The sequence below is a fragment of the Prunus dulcis genome, chromosome 1 (assembly GCF_902201215.1).
Source record: "Prunus dulcis chromosome 1, ALMONDv2, whole genome shotgun sequence".
In the NCBI taxonomy this organism is placed as follows: domain Eukaryota; kingdom Viridiplantae; phylum Streptophyta; class Magnoliopsida; order Rosales; family Rosaceae; genus Prunus; species Prunus dulcis.
In genome coordinates, this window is record NC_047650.1 from 30,512,749 (window position 1) to 30,527,891 (window position 15,143).

The 15,143-nt window shown below is 42.7% G+C and overlaps 2 protein-coding genes across 5 annotated transcripts; both read right to left on the bottom strand.

The window, feature by feature from the left end:
* Positions 1-51: 51 nt before the first annotated feature.
* Positions 52-3,975, bottom strand: LOC117634244 (ribosomal RNA small subunit methyltransferase I). 4 transcript variants are annotated; one of them, XM_034368251.1, is made up of 10 exons: positions 3,620-3,974; positions 3,393-3,460; positions 3,210-3,306; positions 2,988-3,116; positions 2,613-2,721; positions 1,970-2,114; positions 1,768-1,810; positions 772-945; positions 407-548; positions 175-314 (listed from the first exon to the last, which is right to left on the bottom strand). In XM_034368251.1, the coding sequence occupies exons 1-10, from the start codon at positions 3,839-3,841 to the stop codon at positions 295-297; spliced, it is 1,149 nt and encodes a 382-aa protein (XP_034224142.1). In that variant the 5' UTR covers positions 3,842-3,974; the 3' UTR covers positions 175-294. The 4 variants fall into 4 exon arrangements, with proteins under 4 accessions (XP_034224161.1, XP_034224142.1, XP_034224134.1 ...); XM_034368243.1 differs by having other exon boundaries at positions 407-551; XM_034368270.1 differs by lacking the exon at positions 407-548 and having other exon boundaries at positions 52-314; positions 3,620-3,966.
* Positions 3,976-4,340: 365 nt separating this feature from the next.
* LOC117615296 (probable ubiquitin-conjugating enzyme E2 18) lies at positions 4,341-6,953 on the bottom strand. The gene is made up of 6 exons (XM_034344356.1): positions 6,787-6,953; positions 6,571-6,674; positions 6,374-6,476; positions 6,047-6,110; positions 4,637-4,725; positions 4,341-4,546 (listed from the first exon to the last, which is right to left on the bottom strand). The coding sequence occupies exons 1-6, from the start codon at positions 6,814-6,816 to the stop codon at positions 4,451-4,453; spliced, it is 486 nt and encodes a 161-aa protein (XP_034200247.1). The 5' UTR covers positions 6,817-6,953; the 3' UTR covers positions 4,341-4,450.
* Positions 6,954-15,143: the final 8,190 nt, after the last annotated feature.

Genomic DNA, 15,143 nt, shown 5'->3' on the forward strand with positions numbered 1-15,143 from the left:
GTTCCTTCACGATTTGGCAATTTACTGTCTTACCCTTTTTAGAATGGTCGGTAATATGAACTACAGCATTGTAAATTTAGTCTATTAAAACACTCACGTAAATATTTTCATCACATATTAAGAAACAAAAATCAGTTCGCATAATATAAGCACTTTATTCTCTGGTCCACCAGTAACATCTAAGGTCACTCCAGCTGTCGCTTGCATGGATCTTCATGATTCTCTGAACCAAGTTGCTTCCCAAATTTTCTCAATGCGATTGAATATATCGTTTTCTTTCTCACTGATGTGCCATCAGCCACTAATTTGACAGCCTATACGTACATAAGAGTTGTCAAACACCCGAACGTTCATGATCAAGAGAGACAGCAGAAAATGACTAAACATAGGGCTTAAAGGTGGTCACCAAGAGGAGAGTCTTGAGTGAGGCGGTCCAGCCACGTTATCCCACGACCACTCTCACAAGAAAGACATCCTTTTCTTGTGAGAATGGTTGTACGAGTGTGATGTGGTACTGCCCCAACCAAGACCTCCATAATGAGATCCATCTGCTGCATCAAATCCATCACATTATGCCATTGCGAATTTTCCTCAATGAAATGTTCCACTATGATGTTATATTGTAAACAGTAGAAGAGATCTCCTTAATGATTTTGTAAAATATGGAAAGTGCATTTCAACCACTAGTAAAATGAATATGCAAGAAGCCTTGGATATACACGCTCTTGTGAAAAAAAATAACATGCGATATACTCGAAAAGAAGTTGTTACCGTAGAAAGGCTATGCCCATTGGAAATCAAATCTCTTAACTCATCCTCAAGCTGAGACTCTGATGGTGTTTCAACCGGAGAATTTTCCTTTCTTTCAACTAACACTGTAATTTCACCTCTTGGTGTCCGAGTAGAAAACACTTCTTCAGCTTCTCCCAATGTACCCCGCCAAAACTGATGAGGCATCAAACTTTGGGACATCATATAATAAGTCAAAATCGCAACATGAAATTAACGGAGTAGTAATTTTGTTTGTGAAAAAACATGCTAGCATTTAAAAATAGACGAATTGAACCATCAAGATAATAATTCACTGAATTCACAATCTAGATTCTCCATATCTTTGAATTTTTTTCTTTTTGATGAGACCATATCATTGCATTTTAAATTAATAGAAAGACAAAGCAATGCTCCAAATATATATGAAAATGAAGTACACTCATATAAGGTGCCCCAATTGATTTATTAGTTATTCCCAATGGGATCTGGGGTCCAAGAGGATTGAATCACATTGCTCAAGCACTAGTGAGGTGAGGTCGGTTTGTGTCTAAAATGTCAGACAAGCAACGCACAGCCCAAAAGGAATTAGAAACTGTGGCTATAATCTACCACATAAAGGAACCCAATTGCAGAGCCTGAACAGTAGCCCCAAGACAAGAAAGATAACTTTTGAGCGCCAATTTTATACTAGCATAATAGCAATGGCCTGGCACATATTACCAGTCACTAGTCTAAGATTTATGTCAACAACTCTAGAAATTATATAACCAAAAAGAAGACTCAAATACTACTTGAGAACATGGTAGTTCAATTTTTCGTTTGTTAATGAACAACATAACAACAGGATTTTAAATATCTAATGCCATGAGTTTCGCATAAAAAAAATGCAGCAAGTAAAATACTGTTTATATAGTTGATAAGCTGGTCAGTAGTCAAGATTCTCACAAGCCCATCAAAGCAACATAACAGGAAGAAAATAAATCTTAAAAACCCTACCTCTTCATGAACTTTTGTAATTTCACGAGCTATGACACATTGTCTGCATCACAATTATAAGTAAAAAGTCACCCGGTGATTTATTTGTAAAACCACTGGATCAGTAAACAGACATCAATCCAATAGTGCATATTTCAACTCACAAAAATAAAAAATAATAAAACATTATTACCAATGAGTTGGGAAGGAAAGAGATATTTACCTTGTAACACCAAAAAGTGAAGAAGCCTCTTCAAGAAACTGACGAAGCTTGTGGGGAGGCACATAGAATATTTGTGTCGTCGCCTCATTTGCTGAAACCATCAGCCTCTCTCTTCTAGATCCAGCATGTTTAGGGAGAAATCCAACTGCAGAAGTATACAATTAGTACAGGGTTCTATTAATCCCGATACTCCTCGCTCCACAGTCCACAGCCAACAAGAAGAACTTCAAGCAGCATGACAAACTTGTTGGTGTATAAGTGTGGCTGCTGAAATGAAATTAGAATAGGAAGGTTCTATTCTAGTTAGGAAGGCTGCATTGGATCATAGTCCAAGTGTACAGCAGAGAATGTATTAGCTTATGCCACCTGTTGTTATCTCATAGGGTAATGATTAAATGGCTAAGATTGAGTGATGTAATAGAGAATATACTTTTCTCTAACGGTTTTGTCAGATATAATATATGCATGATTTTGGTGCTGAGCTAATTGACAGCCAGCTTCTTCTCCAAGCTCTCTCTCTCTCTCACAGAAACTCACTACTCTATTCTCTAAAACTCTCTGCATTTTCTTTGAAACTTATTACATGTTTGGTTGAATTAATATGCAAGATAATGGTCTGCATATTCTAACAAAACTTACTTACCAAACGTAAACTCATCAGTGGATAGGCCAGAGGCAGAAAGGGCAGCAACAAAAGCGGATGGCCCAGGTATAGGAATAACAGGGATGTTTTCATGCACACATAGCTTTGCCTGCACGAAGACTTGATATTAACACACACACCAATTCCACTCTTCATAATATACGAAATGTGGAAACCTCCAATGCAGTGCTGGTTTGGTTATCACCTTATATCCTCTGTAGATACCATATCCACAATGACATGCTGAACTACTCGAAGTCATCTCACAATTGACTAAACCACTTAATATAATAAACCAATTTGAGCTGACAAACGATATATTGCTTGCTCGAAAAATAAAGCAAGATAGTGAACAAAGGGGGAGGGGATCCTCACCAATTCGGTGCCAGGATCACTGATGCCTGGCATCCCAGCGTCACTTATGAGCGCCACAATTTCACCTTCCTTCAGCCTCTTCAACACAGTTTGTTCCCTTTGGGTTTCATTGAATTTGTGATAGCTCAGCTGTGATCTAAAAGCATAAATTAAAATGACTAAAACCAAAAGGCAACCAAACTAGAAACCCAAAGGAAAATATAAAATTCCGTATTGACTTACAAGGGGAGTTTTAATATTGTAATGGTGGAGCAGCTTTCCCGAATGCCTTGTATCTTCTGAAAGTATTACATGAGCTGATTTTAAGACTCGGAGGGCTCTGCATTGGGGAAAATCGCATAAAATAAATATATAAAAAACGAAAAAGCTGGTTTCTAATTCTACGTATATAAATTGAGCGAGCACCGTAGAGTGATATCTTCGAGGTTTCCAATTGGAGTTCCTACTAGATACAGACCGGGTTGAAGAGGACCCTGCAATTGAATCAAAACACAATGTTTGATTCAAAGATAATTAAAATAATAATAAGACGCAAAATAATTCATTTTCGTAAAAAAAGAAAAGAAAAATAACGATTGAATTCTCAGCAAGCAACGAGAGTGAAAATGAAATTGAAGGGAAAGTAGGGTTACTTGTTTTGACGGCGGTTGGGGGATTGAGTCGGTCAAGTCGGCGGATATTTGAGGACTGGTGGAATAACAGAAGGCCATCATGCAAACTTTATTAGGGCAAACGGAGAGTGACTCGAGTGATGTCTGAACCATCTGCACCGTCTGAGTGGGGACCAAGTTCGGGAGTCTGGACCGCCGCCATGAGAAGGAAACCGCCGTAGAAGGAAGTCGTCGCGATAGCATTTGTTCCCTCTATAAACCTCTCACACTTCAGACCAAAATAAAAACCTCTAACACTAGTGTTTTAGTGGAGGGAAAGGGAAAACAAAACACGGCTCAAGTTACCCTTTTGGGATATTTTGTACCGATTATAAAGACGCAAATATTAGGCTCGCGTACGCAGAAGGCGCTAGCTCAACCCGCGGTTCTGGGGATATATTGGTATATATTTTGTTTCTTTTTGTTGAATTATGTTGTTTAATTGGGATTTTATTTCGGACCTGCCTTGCCAATTGATTTAACCCTTTTCAGTAATCTTATTGTTACAACAACCATTAGCCCCCTCCCTCCTTTTTCCTGGTTGTACCAAATGAAGAACATGATTGAACCAAACGCAAATATATGGAAGCTGATTGGATTATGCAATCTGCTTGTATCCAGAGATGTTGCATTATGCAATCTGATTAGATACCCACCTCACTGGATATATGTATTCTATGCAATATGCATAGGAAGCCGGATATGTAAAGGGGTTCCCGTCTCTTTCAACAATAACATTGATAAAATAGTATTCCAAATCAAAAACCTTCTTTTTTTCTTTTTATACATAGTTGATAAATATTTGTTATGTCATTACACTTTATCATCATGGAACCACCATCTCGTCTCCTTGGGAGATCTGCCATTCCTGCAGTTCTTAATGTAATGATCATTATCTGCTGGGCGTTGCTGCACAATGATAAATTGCACGAATAATGGTCATGAGTTCATTCTACCCAATAATCATCAAAAGCTTGAATTCAACATATTGAAACAAACCTTCACAGTGGAACTCGATAACATGGAGAGAATGCTGATACAGATGGAACTAGCAGTCATGGCTGGAGACCATGAATCATATAGAATATCTGCAAATGAAATCAAAAACCATTAACCAACAAATCTAGCGAAGCTGCTCACCCTAACTCACAGTAGAGCATAATAACCACCAAGTACCGGAAAATTAAGTATTGCATTGCAGAAGCATGTAAAAGACAACAATAAATTAGAAACAAGAAGTCGTCATTGCTTGCGAAGGCAAGGGAACTATGTTCACCTTAGCCTCACATTCCAAAGGGAACAAAGGATTGCAAAAAGCACAAGATAATCCCCTTTTTTCTTATCTCATCTTTTCAAGCAACAAAACAAAGAAAAGGTCTAGTGCCTGAAAGACCAAACTTTACACCTAGAGGGAACAATAGTAGCCTGAACTGTAAAAGCTCATAACTGCAATAACAAGGTTAGATGCGAACATGAGCAATGCAGAGTGACTCACAACACCATAGAGGATTCTATCCAATGACCACAGCCCCACAACTTTAACTGTGAGTAATCATGCCATTGGACTCACTACCGTTGCCTCATAAAGTAACCAAAAAAGGAGTGGTTTCTTAAAATTGAGGCTCCACTATAAATTATAATCTATTCGTCAAAATTTCTTAAGAATTCCGGTCCTTTGTTCTTAAATTCACAGTATGGTATGGTTATAATATTTGCTGTGATTCAATAATAAAAGCTATATGCCTTCTACCTCACTACTAGACATGACTTCTAGTTCATTTTTTTCGTCAAGTTTCTAACCAGGCCCATTCCGAATTTGAAAATCTCCAACCCAAGATGAATGCCCCAACATCTGATGTATTCACTACAGTAGGCACCAGACGATTGGGCGTGTGAGCCAACAAAACAATATTACCCGGCTTCTCAAATTTTAATCCAGATATATTCTTTCAGGTAACGGCTGACCTTCATTGGCTCGTCTTCTCCAAAAGTTAATGGACCATTCTAAACAGTGCTAGGATCAAAACAAATGCAGACACAATTAGTTTGCCTCAAGCTTAGGTGAACAGAGAAGGATACTCTCCAAGGCCAAACTTGCATGGTCTGCAAATTCAATAGACTCCAATTAAACTTATTGTATAAGTTTCCTAATTTGTAAGTAAACATTATGATGTAACAGCCAAACAACTTAACAACTTAACAACTAGTCATCATATTGATAGAATTAAACTACCAATCACGTAAGTCAAAAGCAAGACTTGAATGGCATAGAAATCTAATTTTCCATCTTCAGCAAAAAAAGAAGATAAGAATTAACGCCAATACATTAGCTCCATACAGGTGCATTTATTGAAAACTAAAGATAGTGTGGGAAATAGTAAAAACAGAGTTCAAAGACAAAAACAGTACCTAGGCAGATATGGCCATTGCTATAAATGTGAGGATGCAGAGGAGCTGGAGGGATAAAAATCACCTGGAATACCAAAACGATAATATGAAACCTATAAATCACAATCAATTAAGATAATAATTCAAATATAAATGTCCTCCTGTGATTGCTTGGTTGTAGAGAATACTCGGGGAATGTTTATACTAAGCATCTACATTTGCGTATGGTTCTGTTTTCTTCAATTGTTTGAAACCATAACACATCTACAACTCTACAACAATCAAGACAGAAGATTTAAAACACCATGAAGACAATAAAAAAATCTAAATTCGGAAATTATTTTGGACCTGTGGCGCTTCCATAGGATAATGCTCTGGAAAATCAACTTGGAGCTGATATGTTTCATTGGCGTAAAGAGTTCCTGGGGCTCCGTTGACTTCGATGACCCATCTTCACACAAAAATTCAAAGGAAATAACAAACATCAGAAAATTAATCGTAAGAAAAATTAATTAAAACTACACTAAAGTAATTGAAAGTGGAACCTCTGAAGATTATCAGTGACTTTGTGTTTAAAACCGGCTGGGGGATTGACCTGCCACTCCACAAGCTCTTTCTGGAGCCGATTGCAGGCGATCTTGCTTAAAGCCTAAGCACCAAAAATTTATTTTAAAAAAGAAAGCAAAAGAAAACAAATTGGGGCTACATGTACAACCATAAATATATTTCAACTGTAAAATACGAGAGAGAAGTAGAAGAACCTTGCGTGAAGCGGCAGAGGAGCTGGTCATGGCTTCCTAAGCAAGCGAGCGCGAAAGAGAGAGGTCGACGGCAGTGTCGGAAATACTTTGCTTTGCTTTGCTCTCTCAAGTCCCTCGAAATTTTCAGGAAAAGTACTTATACAAGTATATGATTAGTCAACTTAGGATTAAGAATTAATCGTGTTTTTACTTGTCCCTCCCTCGGAATCGTCTAGACTATACTTAGATTATATTTTACCCAAAAAAAGTACACAATTAATCACGCGCGCGAGCATCGGCAATCTCATCAAAAATCTCTCTCTGGGACCCACTGCACTAGAAGCTTTTCGAGCTTTCCTATTTTGCCACGGACATATCTGATTTCGTAATCCGCGTGGCCGTTGCTCTTGTTTTTTAAGTGCAAGTCGTTGCGGTCGTTTTTAATTATTTTATAGCTTCTTCCCTGTACCAAATATATTCTTCAAGAAAATAAGAGTAGTCAATTTCTTCCTAAATTTTTTATATCTTAAATTCTTCACAGTCCAAAAATATATTTTTGGACACCGAGTTGTCTAATCCTGTAATAACTCATGATCGAATAATAAACTTTATAATATCTAGTTTATTTGTTAAGGAATATAATCATTAACGTTGAGTAATGAAGTCTTAGAAATATGTCGAGTCTTAAACTAAATAATAGTTTGGTGATTTTTTGTTGTTGATAGAATAGATTGATGGATTTGGTGTAGTAATATGGCATTATGGTGGAAACTTTGGTCTACGGTTCAATATGGAAGTTTGATCCTCTTATTTCATTTGACATCCTCTATACCAAAATCATTTAAGTAAATTTAGGTTTTAGCCACAAAAAAAAAAACTTTTATTTTTGAAAAAAGCTAAAGCTTTTTTAAAAAAGACAAAAAAACCTCTCAACTTTCAAAACAAAGACATGCAAATATAAATGATTCTTTAGGAAATTCAAAAATACATAATGGCAATTTTGTCCATTTTGACTTCTTTTAAAAAATGTCTCTCTCCTTTGGTTTTTTCCAAAGTCTCCCAATGATTTAAACATTGCATATTCAAAGTGAGAGTTGTAGGAATTCTAATATGATGAGTTAAAATTTTTTTTTTAATGGAAATAAATAGAATTTCATTCAACGAAACCATAGTTACAACAAGAGGATCAATAATACAATTGATTATAGCTACAACCAACCCTCTACTAGGGATGGCAAAAATCCCCGTAGGGGCGGGTCCCCGTCGGGTCCCCGACCCTAACGGGAGGAGATTTCGGGGCTAAATGGGTATCGGGTACGGGGATTCCCGAACTTGAAAAGTCCCCGACGGGTATGGGGAGGGGATGGTATTGGCGTCCCCATCCCCGAACCCGACCCAAAAATATATGTTTATATTTAAATAAATAAATAAATATTTATAATATTTATGTTTAACCATAAGTTAACTTCCCTCTCCTAATTCTTCCTAATTTTTCATGGAATTTCATATTTATGTGATTTTGAATAGTTGAGTTGAACTTTATAGTTAATTTGGATGTGTTGAATGATAATTTAATATGAAACTTAATGTTAAAATGTATGATAAATATTTTTTTATGCAAAAAAATAGGGGATTTGGGGCGGGTATGGGGGATAGTCCCCAGTCGGGGACGGGGACGGGGATTCCTCGAAACCTAATAAACGGGGATGGGTTCGGGGACGGGGGCGGGGATGGAGAGCGGGGATGGGGATGGTATTGTCATACCCAGCTCCTACCCGACCCGTTGCCATCCCTACCCTCTACCTGTGTGTTGATGTGTATTTTGGTTTATGGAAAGGGCTTAATTTCAATTAACTCAATTCAAAATAAAATCCCATACTTTCTGTTATTTTCTTTGATGGCGGCATTTATTATGTATAATTACAATGTTCATATAGTGGAGAAATTGGTGGATGGATCTTCATACCCAAAAAAGAAGAAAGATATTGCCTATTGGTGGATCATTTTGCAATAAAAGACAATTATTTGCTAGGGTGGGCATTTGAAAAAAAATAAATAAATTTGTTGACATAAAAAGTCAACACATGCTTAAAAAAAGGAACCGTACAGCTTTGGATCGCTTATTATTGCTTTGGAAAAATTGATCTAAACCAAACCAAACCAGTTATGTTAAGTTTACTTATTCATATATATCCAAAATCAATAAGTCTAATTAATATTCAAAACACATTAGTAACTCCAATGAATATCCAAATACCTTAGTTTCAATCAGTGGCGGTATGGGGTCAATAGGGGTCAGATGACCCCATGGCAGCCATTAAAGTAGCCTTGAAGGTCTTTGTTTGGTGGGGCTGCGCCCCAATGGAATTGCCCACTAGCTGCTTGATGGAAGTCCAGAGAAGAAGAAGGAGATGCGCAGCGCATCTTGTCTCTTTATTTTTTTAATTTTTTTTTTAAAATAGCCTGTGCAAAACGACGTCATAAAATGCTAAACCCTAAACTCTAAACCCAATCTCCCCCCAAACCCTCATCCCCCATCTCCTCTAGCACACAAACTTTGCCAATCTCCATATTATGATTTAGTTAGGGAGCAAGTATACTAGAGGTTCAAATTCAATTTACCACTTAGAATGAATTACACAAAAATCACAAAATACTTAAGATCATATCCTATAGAATAGGAATGAAAAGAATGCACAAACTGTTAAAACCAACACAAGCAAAGCAAGATGAAAATGATGATTTCAAGCATTTATTATATAAGTAGAAATACATAGCACCATAACCATCAATTTGATGTTCTGATCAACACAACACCTAACAGCTTAGACACTAAAAAATATTATGAACTTTTACATTTTGACTCCATGAAGTCACAATTTTGGATATGCCACTAGTTCTAGTTTATACCTAATTCTAGTCTAACTTATTTTTCTTTTCAGTGAACTATAATCATTCTTGTTGTGTTTTCGTTCTTGTTTATACCCGAATTAAACCTCCAATGACCACCAGACACGTGGACGGAATCGACGCTTGTCACTATAAGCCCTTCGGCAGGATCCCTACCGAAGCTTATGCATCTTGATGTTTTGCCCTTGGACACGTGTCATGCTCACAATCCGCCCCTATAGTCCCACATCGAAAATATGAGCATAGAGCACGCCTCCCAAGGCCTATATAAGGAGACCCCCTTCCCCAAAGGGAAGGGAGAGAAGAACCAACGGTACGCTACCGCTTGATCTGTAATCTGACATTTACTAAATCTGTACTTACTTAAGCATCGGAGAGCCTTCGGCCGGTACCGCACCGGTACCCCAAGGTCTTACCGAACGTTCCCTTTTTGCAGGAACTTGATCTTTTGAAGACTAACTCCCTTCCGAAGACACAATATCACTAAGTTGGGCGAACCACGTGTCAAACCACTTTTTCGCATCAACAGTTTGGCGCCGTCTGTGGGAAACGAAACAAAAACAATTAACCCACTATCCCCTAGACACATGGGGACCACTTCAGTACCCACTTTCCTATCGGAGGAAGGGGCGCCGTTCGGAAGGCAAGCTGGAGCTAGCCCAGCGCTACCCCCATGCACTCCCTTCGGGAACGCCCCCTCAACCCAAACAACCGCCGAAGCCGAGCTAATGGTCCAAATCGCGTCCCTGCGGAAGGACATGGCTAGGCTTCAGGAACACAACAACCTTCTGTCGTCCAAAGTGGACGAAACCCAGCAGCTGCTGCACCAGCAGCCCACGCAGAACATCCAGACAACTCACTCTTCCGAGAGTTTGGGAACCCCTCATAGGAGGAGGTACGGAAAGGCAGCGAGGGCAACGCCCGCGCCTTCCAAACAGTTGGTGGTGCCGACACCACGGGATCAACCACATGTCCCTAAGAAGGTCTACACCGATTGCCGACACCGGCTTAATGATCGGGAGGCAGAGAGACAGAGGTCTCCGATCAGGATTAGCGCTCGGCTAAGGGAATCCCGAATGAACGCCTTAGGAGACAAGTCGCCCATTCGGAAGGTCAGAGGACTGGACCCCGCAGAAGAGTTGGCGTCCGAGTACATCCCCTCCAATACGCAAACTTCCACCTACCGTTCGGCACCAACTCAATACTCGGAGGATCACTCTGTGAGCCCGCGAACGACGCTCGGAAGACTATGGTTCCGAGGAAATTCCAAGCCGAGATCCTGTTGTCCGACTCCTTTTTCAGAAAGTCCGGAAGATGGAAAACGACAAGGCTCGCTCCCAGGAACCGGAATGGGGAAAGCTTCGGCCCGGGCCGTTCACGAGACGCATCCGACGCTCTCGACAGGATCGGGAAGTGCAGCCATTGCGCATACCATTCTACACTGGTACCGAAGATCCCTTGACCCATCTTCATTCATTTCAGTCTGCCATCGGATGCAAGGGTCTGAGCGACGAGGGGCATTGTCTGCTATTCCCATCTTCACTTACCGAAGCAGCCCTGAATTGGTTCTACCGTTTGGAGCCGGAAACGGTAGATTCTTTTGACGAGCTAAAGCAAATATTCCTTAATCACTTCATGATCCAAACGGATCGTCTTTACTCTGCCGATGATCTGTACACGATTCGGCAGAGAGAAGACGAGCCATTGAGAGAGTATGCGGCGCGTTTCAGTCACGAGTACTCGAGGTGTCCGGAAACAGATGATAGGGCAGCCTACGGCACCTTCAAGAGTGGCCTTCGGTCCTCGCATTTCCGATACCTAGTACACAGCAGCAACTGGCGCACGTATGATGAGCTAATGAAGCAAGCAGCGGTACACGCCAAGGCCGAGTACTTCAACTCAAAACCCAGCGTTTCGGCACGCCGAGAGGATGCAGAGCCAAACGCTTATCCGGCAAAAGCGCCATCCTACGAAAGGGCCGACTCATATTCGGCGGGCCATAAGCGGAAAGACAACCGTGCCGATCGAAGAGATCAGCCGAAGAAAGGGAAAGGGCGGTATGGTCGCAACGACAACCGAGGACCCCTGCCCAACCGTGACCACGGCAACGAGGTCTTCACCCTGCTGAATACCACGTATGAAGCCGTTCTGATGAACGAACAGGAGGTCATACCCAAACCGAATGTTCGAAGACCCAATCGGCAAGACAACCGGGAAACCGGTAAATTCTGCCGATACCATCAGCACAACAGCCACAACACGGAAGATTGTATAAGTCTGAGAAAGATTGTGGAGCGGCTGATCCGAGAGGGGAAACTGGACCAGTATATCGCCCGGCAGCCATCGGCGCCGGTGCCGAACCCCACTCGGCAGATAAACATGATCAGCACTATCAGCGGAGGACCTACCGTTGCGGGGATGAGCCACCGTTCGATGAAACAGTATGTGCGTGCCGCGCAGTTTCCTCAGGTGCTCGGAATAGAGGTGAATCGGTTCCAGGAAATACCAAAAGTTCATTGGGAGCCGATCACATTTTGCCAAGAGGAAGAAGAGGGAATCCTCTATCCCCACGACGACCCGATGATCATCCGAGCTGAAATTGCCGATTACGATGTAGGGCGAGTGCTGATCGATACCGGGAGCTCCGTGAGCGTAATCTTTGCTGAAGCTTTCAGAGAGATGGGAATCAATGACAACCAAGTCGACCGGCAGTTGACACCTCTGTTAAGCTTCTCTGGAGACCTGGTACAACCGATCGGTAGTGTCAGACTGCCAATTACATTTGGCACGGCGCCGAGAAAAACGACGACGTATGATCAGTTTCTCATCGTCGACTGCCCGACGGCATACAACGTTATCGTTGGCCGAACGGCACTGACGAGGATCAAGGCGCATCTTTCGCCCCACATGCTGTTGATGAAGTTCCCAACCCCGAACGACACGGGGGCAATCCGGGGAAATCAGTTGAGTGCGCGGACTTGCTACGCTACGGCGCTCAAGGCAACCTCGTTCAAACTCCCCAACGAGACCATGACAGTGCAGGGGTTGCCGAACGGTACGGGACCGGTTGACGACCCCAGAGATGAATCACCCACCCCTCACACGCAACCTGCCGAAGAACTGGAGACCATAACCTTGAGCGATGAGCAGCCCGATCGACAGGTTAGAATCGGCACTAGACTCACTGCAGACCTCCGAGCGCAATTCATAAACTTCTTGCGGCACCATTCGGAAGTATTCGCATGGTCTTACGAGGATATGCCCGGCATCGCCCCGGAGGTCATCAGCCATAAACTCAGTATTTCACCCGCTTATAAGCCCGTAAGGCAGAAGCGCCGATCATACGATGCCGAACGGTACGAAGCGATGCGCACGGAGGTCGATAAACTCCAAACCATCGGCTTCATCCGGGAGGCAACATATCCGGTATGGCTGGCAAATTCCGTCATGGTAAGAAAGTCCACAGGCGGGTGGCGAATGTGCCAAGACTATACCGATCTCAACAAAGCCTGCCCGAAGGACAGCTTTCCGTTACCACGGATAGACCAGCTCGTGGACGCCACGGCAGGCCACGAACTGCTGAGCTTTATGGATGCCTACTCCGGCTATAATCAGATATTCATGCACCCTCCCGACAGCGAACATACCGCATTCATAACGGACAAGGGGTTGTACTGCTATAATGTCATGCCGTTCGGTCTGAAGAACGCAGGGGCAACATATCAAAGGCTCGTCAACAAAATCTTCGCCGGTTACATCGGCAACATCATGGAGGTTTATGTTGACGACATGTTGGTAAAAAGCAGAACTGCCGAAGATCACCTTAATAACTTATCGATCATGTTCAGCATACTAAAAGACTACAGGATGAGGCTGAACCCGAAGAAATGCGCCTTCGGTGTATCTTCCGGGAAATTCCTCGGCTTCATGATCAGTCAGAGGGGGATCGAAGCGAATCCCGAGAAAATAAAAGCAATCATCGATATGGAGAGGCCGAAGACGACGAAGGACATCCAGAGCCTTACCGGACGCGTGGCCGCCCTGACCCGCTTCATATCGAAAGCTACCGATAAATGTGTACCGTTCTTCAAAGCCTTGAAAGGGGGCAAACGGGATATCACATGGACTGCCGAATGCGATAACGCATTTCAAGACTTGAAGAACTACATGAGCAAAGCCCCTTTGTTGTCAAAACCGCTGCCCGGAGAAATTCTCTACCTATACCTTTCGGTATCCGGAACTGCCGTCAGCTCGGTATTGATTCGGAAACCAGAAAAGGCAGAGTTACCAATTTTCTATGTCAGCAAGGCACTCCAGAGTGCTGAACTTCGGTCCCCACCATTAGAGCAGCTGGCTCTAGCCCTTGTTGTCTCGGCACGAAGACTTCGGCCATACTTCCAGGCACACGGGATCAAAGTCCTGACCAACCAACCCCTCCGGCAAGTCCTCCAGAAACCAGAAATTTCGGGCCGATTGATCAAATGGGCGATCGAACTCGGGGAATTCGACATACAGTTCGTTCCGAGGCCCGCGGAAAAGGGCCAGGCTGTTGCCGATTTTATCTCCGAGCTTACCCCAGCAACAGTACGGCCGACATCTGAGGCGATTACCGAGACCATCTTGCCGGATCAAACAGACGCCGAACGCCTTGACACATCAACTCCCGTATGGGGTTTGCACGTCGATGGCTCGGCAAACCAGCAAGGATGCGGAGCAGGCTTGGTGCTGACAACACCGGACGGACTCAAGATCGAGTACGCCCTCCGATTTGACTTCCGGACATCCAACAACGAAGCGGAATACGAAGCCCTCTTGGCCGGCCTTCGGTTAGCCAAGAGCATGAATGCAAAGCAAATCCGAATTCACAGCGATTCCCAGCTCATTGTGAACCAGGTAACGGCAGACTTCGCCGCCAAGGATGCCTCCATGCACGCCTACCTTTCAACCGCCCATCAGCTACTCCGAAGTTTCCAAGCATACGAGATCAAACAGATCCCCGGAGGCGAAAACAGCCATGCCGATGCTTTGGCAAGACTCGCTTCGGCGATAAACGACAAAGTCGGAAGAAAGGTACCAGTGGAGATTCTTGCCCAACCAAGTGCTGTAGCCTCCGAAGTGTGTGCCGTACGGTATGAGGATACATGGATGTCTGATATATACTTGTACCTGACGAACGACACCCTACCTAAGGACAAGGCCCAGGCCCGGAAGCTAAGATACCGATCGGCAAGATACACAGTCATCAACGATGTGCTCTACAAACGTGGCTACACCACCCCGTATCTCAAATGTCTTACGGCAGAGCAGGGGGACTACGTCCTTCTCGAAATTCATAACGGTGTATGTGGCGACCATTCCGGGTCCCGATCCCTCGCCTACAAAGTCTTTCGGCAGGGATACTTTTGGCCAACCATGCATCAAATGCCAGCGCTTCGGTAACGTCCCACATATCCCTGCTGAACCTCTCA

Bases quoted from the DNA above. Each gene is read 5' to 3' on its own strand.
- LOC117634244 (XM_034368243.1), bottom strand. From the start codon at position 3,841: ATGCTATCGCGACGACTTCCTTCTACGGCGGTTTCCTTCTCATGGCGG. The intron at 2,722-2,987 runs GTGAGGATCCCC...GTCTTCGTGCAG, and splicing joins GTGATCCTGGCACCGAATTG to GCAAAGCTATGTGTGCATGA. The intron at 2,115-2,612 runs GTAAGTAAGTTT...ATACTTCTGCAG, and splicing joins CACTGATGAGTTTACGTTTG to TTGGATTTCTCCCTAAACAT.
- LOC117615296 (XM_034344356.1), bottom strand. From the start codon at position 6,816: ATGACCAGCTCCTCTGCCGCTTCACGCAAG. The intron at 6,111-6,373 runs GTCCAAAATAAT...TTGGTATTCCAG, and splicing joins ATCCTATGGAAGCGCCACAG to GTGATTTTTATCCCTCCAGC. The intron at 4,547-4,636 runs GTTTGTTTCAAT...ATCATTGTGCAG, and splicing joins TATCGAGTTCCACTGTGAAG to CAACGCCCAGCAGATAATGA.